The sequence below is a fragment of the Panicum virgatum genome, chromosome 9K (genome assembly GCF_016808335.1).
Source record: "Panicum virgatum strain AP13 chromosome 9K, P.virgatum_v5, whole genome shotgun sequence".
NCBI classification, from domain to species: Eukaryota; Viridiplantae; Streptophyta; class Magnoliopsida; order Poales; family Poaceae; genus Panicum; species Panicum virgatum.
In genome coordinates this window covers 3,464,663-3,471,346 of record NC_053144.1, presented here as the reverse complement: position 1 = coordinate 3,471,346, position 6,684 = coordinate 3,464,663, and the positions used below count along the sequence as shown (strand labels likewise).

At 50.0% G+C, this 6,684-nt stretch overlaps 1 protein-coding gene across 1 annotated transcript; it reads left to right on the top strand.

Annotated features, from left to right (window-relative positions):
• The first annotated feature begins 3,731 nt into the window (after window positions 1–3,731).
• On the top strand, window positions 3,732–6,033 carry LOC120649402. Its single transcript, XM_039926194.1, has 5 exons — window positions 3,732–3,935; window positions 4,026–4,170; window positions 4,258–4,377; window positions 4,524–4,608; window positions 5,608–6,033. The coding sequence occupies exons 1-5, from the start codon at window positions 3,838–3,840 to the stop codon at window positions 5,775–5,777; spliced, it is 618 nt and encodes a 205-aa protein (XP_039782128.1). The 5' UTR covers window positions 3,732–3,837; the 3' UTR covers window positions 5,778–6,033.
• Window positions 6,034–6,684: the final 651 nt, after the last annotated feature.

Sequence of the window (6,684 nt, the reverse complement as noted above, 5' to 3'; positions counted from 1 at the left end):
ATGCTTATGCTCTTGCCAGAAACCTGCTTTGGTTTCTTTGTCTTCATTCGTTGATGTATATAATAGTTTCTCCATCAAATTCTAAAGCTCGCTCCTCCCTCCCAGAATTACCACTGGCTACCACAAACAAAAAGAGTCATGCAATAAGAGAATAAGTCAACATGCAACTGCAAATACTACAATAGCGATAGAGATGCTCCTTCCTAAACGTGTTACGTGTACTAATAATTATGCTGTCAACACTACTACAGAATAGGGCTTTTGTCCCGGTGTACAACTGCTTTTTATCCCGGTTCCTCAACCGGGATTTGCTGTCCGGGATAAATACGTTCATCTCTTTTGTCCCGGAAGCTATCGAACCGGGACAAATGCTAATTTCGCGAACAAAAAAATTAGGTCACTAGCTCCAGCGTACGGGAGCCAGTTTCTCCAAATTCAAAATCAATCTCAAAATCAATTACAATCACAAATCAATCATTCACAAAATCAATTATCACAACTACAAACGATTTTTTCACAAATTAATCCGTTCACATATATATATTTGACAAAAAAAAGAAAACAAGAACAACAGAGCCGCCCGCCTGGATCTGGCGGCGCCATCCCCGCCAGCGCCCGCCATGACCGGGCTGAGCTACTGCCACCGCGAGGGCCTGGCTGGGGCGTGGACCCAAGCCGACCCGCCTGGCCTGGACGCACTGGCAACCGCGCGCCCCCGCCGGGCCTGGACGCGCCGGCAACCGCCCCCGCCGGGCCGAGCTTGTGCCCGCCACCGGGGCCTGGCCGCGGCGCAGACCGGCGCTGGCGACCGTCCCCGCCGAGCCGAGCAGCCCCCGCCGGGCCGAGCAGCCCCCTGCGACGCCACCGGGTTGGAGGCGCTCCAACGGGCCCGAGCCACCCCTGCCGGTGCTCGCGCCCTGGCTGCGGCTCGCCAGCCCCACTCACACCGGGGAGGGAGCTGAGGGCCGGAGGGAGGGAGGAGAGAAGGCCCCTGAGGAAGGGGGGCGGGAGGAAGAAGATAAGGCAGAGAGAGAGGAGAGGGAGAGAAATGAGAGGAGGAGCCAGCGACTTAGAAAATATCGGCAGGGAGGGAGACGTCGGTCGCTTTTTGTCCCGGGCGCTGGCTCCACCCGCGACAAAAAGGCTCCCTTTTGTCCCGGGTGGTGGCTCCGCCCGGGACAAAAAGGCCACGGGGTACTTTGTCTCGGTTGGAGCCACCACCCGAGACAAAAAGCTTCTTTTTTTGTCCCGGTTGGTGCCTACAACCGGGATAAAAGACCTCTGTCTCCCCGCTGGCCCGGCTTGTCGTTGGACTCGGAACAAAAGCCACATATTGTCTCGGGTCCAAAGACAGCCGGGACAAATGGCCTGGAACAAAGGTCTGTTTTGTAGTAGTGCAACAAAGAAAGGAAAAGATCGACGTGGCCAGAATCAAGCGAACCTCTTTATCATTTGTGTTCTCAGTAAATCATGGGAGAAAAACATGGGAGTACAGATGGATTGAGATATTCTTGTTTTTCCCAAAAGTGGTGATCAACTGATCAATAAGTGAATGAGTCACTCGGTCGAGGAACTGTTCGCTGTTTGTGTCCCATCCCATGCGCCGAGTTTCTCTTCTCTCCTCCATGTGGCCGCAGAAAATTGTGGAGGAATTTGGGAGAGGCCAGGGCGAAACGGAGGCCTACGGCAACGTGCCAGGTCCGAGCTCTTCATTCTACTCACGCAGTCACGCGTCGCCCGTGCACCCGTGCATGAGGCGGAAAATGCGTGACGATTTTGGGGTGAGAAGACTTGCAGCGCTGCAACGTGCCCTCTTTTTATTTTGGTACTGCACGAGTTAATTGCTTCGAGATCCGTTGACCAGATACTGTAGATAGCTTGGCAAGGCGCCAGCATTTCTTTGACTCGTTTGGGATTCTTCTGCAACATGCTTGACATCCTTCGGCTGGCCCGTCCCATGGGTCTAGCTTGTTCGCTCGGAATGCCGTGGCGCAAAGGATTCAAACGCGGGCGCCGAAAGCAACTTTTTTCCTCCTCTCCTCCGTATCTGGCTCACTGACTGGCGGCCAACGGGGGCAGCAACACCGGAAAGGAAGCGCCTACCTTTTTCTCTCTCGCAGCAAAAGAGACGCGCAACTTGCACCCACCAGTGGCCGAGACGAGACTCTGCTCCCCGCGGCTCCTCGCTAGTGGAGGCACAGACAACTTGAGCTCCCCAGTTCGCCACTTCTCCTTTGTGGCCATTACATTTGCCGATTTGCGATATGCTGCTATCTTGCGACTCTACCCAACTCCTCTTCTATTGAATGATGAACTGTTTGATGAATTGTTAATCTCCAGTTCCAAACAAAAAAAAATGCAGCTGTTTTTTTTTTGAGAGGGAGAGAATCCTGCAGACTGCAGTCATCACTCTTTGTTTCTTTTCAGAGGACCGTCTAGTCAGGGCGGCGGATCTACCCTGGATTTGGCCCAAAAGAAAATTGTGGTATGGGCCAAACTCAAGAAACGAGCAATAGCCCACCAGTGGCCCAAAATATATCTGCTCCCTTTAACCTGGCCGAGAGGCGGATCGCGAGTTCGCGACCCTGCTGCCCACCGCGCCGGAGCTGCTGGTCACAGCAGAGTTGTCATCCACTCCAGATTTTATATTTTTGAATATAATTAGTCTAATAAATTAGTCCATAGTCAAATTTGTTTTAGAATAAATTTATTTTATTTTAGAATAATTTTTAATTATTCTAGTAATACAAAAAATTTGTTAAATTTTTAATTGTTCTAGCAATACAAAAAATTTGTTCGGAAATAAAAAAATTTGTTTCGAAACAAAAAAATAATTATTGGACCTTGTGCGATGATTTGACTGCCAGTAGTCCGAGCGACTCCTAACATTTGCCACCACGCCTCATCTTCTCGGGCGCTGAAGCGTCACCGCCCCGAGCTCACCCTCCGGCCTCCGCGGCCCCTTCCTGCTGCACCTCTTTCGCCCGCATCGATTGTTGCTTCCCTGCTCCTGCTCTCCCTCGCGGCCTCGCCTCGGAGTGCCAAGCGGCTGCCGGACGACCAGAGCTAGGGTTTTGTTCGAAAATCGCTGCGGCCAGGGCGCCGTTCAATTCGCCGTCTTCGTCTCTGTCATCCCATTCATTGGTGAGCTCTAATTTCACCTCTCTTTTCAATTTTTGCATTTTTGTCTGACGTGTAAATTGGATGTTATCTGCTATTGCTAGTGTTGGGACTTATTATGTGCAAGTTTCTAAAAATATTTGTGCTATGTGTACCGTGGTTTTAGTTAGTTTATGTTTGTATGCATATTTTGTACTTCTATACCGTATTGCCTATTGGATTGTGCCCATTTGCATTTTTTTACTTGTACCGATTTGCATGTTGGAAAATATGAATGCTTTTTTTTTTGCGCGGAGGAAAATATGAATGCTGGTTCCGCCACTGTTCGCGTGCAAAGCCGCAAACAGATCACAGGCGCCAAGTATGTCGGTCCAATAAAATTTCACTCTGTTCGCTCGCTGTGCTGTGCCGTGCCTGGTGGATGGTGCTGATTTGTTGTGAGAGAAAAGCATTGTTGGTTGGCTGGTGGCTGCTGGCTGGTGCTGATTTGGTGTTAGAGAAAATACTGTTGGCTGGCTGCAGCGAACATAGGGTTTGTAGGAAAAGGCCCAACCTCATAAATTGGACTGCTCGTAACATGGACCCAATAAGAGCCTGTTTCCAACTTTGAAGGCCCATTTAGCCTCCTCAAGGCCGCCGTCCACTCCTCTCCCGAGTGCCGGCGCATCTCTCCGTCCGCCTCATCTCCGACGGCCGTCATCGCATAGAGTCATCGGCATGCCATCTCCGCGGCGGCCGCTCGCCTCGCCATGCCGCGGCTGGGTCGTCCTCCTCCTCGTACCGGCGCTGCTGCTGCTCTCCTCCGCTGCGCACAGGTCAGCCCCGCGTCCCCCCGCACGCCTTGATCCGCTCGCTCCGCTTCCTGTCACGCTCCCTCCTGACCGCACCCTTGCGTTCCCCTGCAGCGCGGAGGAATCGACGAGGGTGCTTAGAGTCGGCAAGGAGCTGGTGGGGGAGACGATGCCGCTGCGCCACGGCCGGCGGGTCTACAGGGTCGACGGGCTGCGTCCGTCCGCGTGGTACGAAGTCAAGATCTCCTACCCGGCCTCCGTATGATCTGTGCCCTTCACGTGAGAGAGAAACGAGATTGCAGAATCTTCGTGTCTTTGATGGCTGTGTTTGGGCCTGTGTCTGTAGATACCGTCCAGCTTTTCGATTCGGCTTGTGGACGATCCTGACGATGCGGACTGGAGCAGCAAGAACAGAAAGCTGCTCAACACGGAGAAGATAATTTTCAAGGCTGAGGGTAGCAACCCGGTTAGTGTTGATCAGTCATCAACCAGTGAGCTGATTTGTTTCTTGCCTGCAGAATCTCAATGGCATCCTTATCTAAAAAAGAATCTCAATGGCATGCCTATGCGTTGACGTGGTGATTTTTGATAGCAGTATGTGATTGATTTCAGGTTTATGTTCTTGTCACTGTGGAGCCTGAGGGTGTGGTGGCGAAACCAAATGTGCCAGAGAGAGAACTCGCTCTTTTTAACATCGGTATGGCATTAGCGTTTCACTGTAATTCATTTCAGACATCTTTTAGGAATGACGATGGGATTAGTCAAAACCTGTTAGAACGTTTATCATGTGTATGTGTATGAGCTGAAAAATATGCATCATTTTTCTCCTGAAGATAGTATTGGATGAATCAGGCTCTGTAATTTGGTTATTCCTGCTCAAATCCATGGGAATAATTAGTGGTTTGAACAGCATCATGCATTTCCTAAGTTGCTTCATCAGTGCTCTATGCTTGTAATTACACTGTTTATCCTGGAACTGAAGCTTTGCAAAGATTATTTGGAATCATATTAGGCTTGGATGCTTGATGCATGACTTAAATTTGGAAAGCTAAGTTTCTTCCTACTTAGCTAAGAAAAGGCAGAGTTCATCAGTACACTGACTTAATACTACAGTACTACCCAACAGCTTCTACTTTTGTTTCTGGGCTTCCCTAATTCATTGATCGCAATCTCTCATTGGTCCTAGTCCTACTACTCTACTGATGGGTTCTTTATGATCGAGTGGTTGGGTGTTCTAACTGAATTATTGTGAATTTCTCCTGTTCTCATTTAATAAAATACCAAGCATCCGGCATCCGCTTGTTTTCAATTCCACATTATTAGCAGTCATTATAAAATATCTAAGAACAAGTTCTTGCACTTTGCCAGTACACATCCTTGCAACCTTGGTCGTTTGTTCCCAGTAAAATTTCAGGCTAGAATCAATCAGTAAGCTTGTGCTGCACCTGTCTGATGGATGAATGAATTGCTCTTGCACGTATTCTTTAATTCTGATGGCAAATTGTCTACTGTCCTCTTTATGATTGCCTTTAGAGATTTCTGTAAGAGCTTCCATCTATCAAGTACCATATTTGCGTTCTGAAAATGACACAGATGGGTGGTCTTCTCATGCTTTTGTTTATATGGGCTTTTATGATGCAACCATGCAACTGCCTAAACAACTCGATTAAATCTGGATATTTGAATTTTTGTGCAGTTTGCGATGAACTTGTGCTTGGGATCCCAGTTTTTGCGTGGTGGGTTGGAATCGCAGCACTACTCTGCATCTTGCTGGCGTCGCTGGCACCACTTGTTCTCCCGCTGCACAAGCTCCTCAACTATGAAGGCTCGGACCTGAGCAAAGCTGTTGCCGCGAAGATGTCATGATAGGTGAAATAGGGTTGCAAGACACTAGTGCTCAATTTTGCAGAGAATAGGCAACTGTAGTGATCTTTGCCCTTTCTGATGATCCATGCATCTGACAGTGATTGTTGTACCCTGGAGTTTAGTGCTCTACACATCCACTTCAATCCTGTAGCTGGCATATCTATTGTTTGGTTTTCAGTTTGTCCAAGTTGGATTAGTTAACCGTTAACAATCGACACTACATCTACCTCGTGTAAAACGAGCTTATCGCGGTTGATTCTTCTTGTGCCGTAACAGACAAGGTGCCGTCAGAGACACATGCAGCCTGTAAAACTGCTCTCACCAGCCAGTTCATGTTTCATCGGTCACTTGGCAACCATGGATACACGGTTTCCAGCCTTCCAGGTGAATCAGACCCATCAAGAAACGTATCTGAAAACCGTTGCGCAGGATCCACAAGAATTCCAGGCGAATCAGACCCATCAAGATGTAGTTGCCATCGTAGCGTGATGGACCGAGCATTCATGAGCCTTTTCAATGCGCCGATAGCAACTTGTTCTTCTCCTTCTAGTCTTCTCCCAGGCATAGGGACAGGCGGACAGAAACAACGCGAGCACCGATCCCCGCAAACAAGCACGAGGCGCGCAGCGGCGGCAAGGCCGGCAGCGCGGCGCCTGGCGCGCCAACCGCCGTTACAGCGACACGCCGCGACGCCCGCCCATCACCCCCCTGCTGCATGCGCGGCGACGGCGCCTGCGTCTGCGTGGACGCACCTGCAGCCACAAACACATCGCGGCGGTGGAATTGGAATTTCGGATGGCAGCGTTCCCCTCTGCACCAATTGGAATTTCGGATGGCAGCGTTCCCCTCTGCACGGTCAGGATTCAGTACAAGGGAGGAATTTTCTCACGGCACCTGCACTGCATGG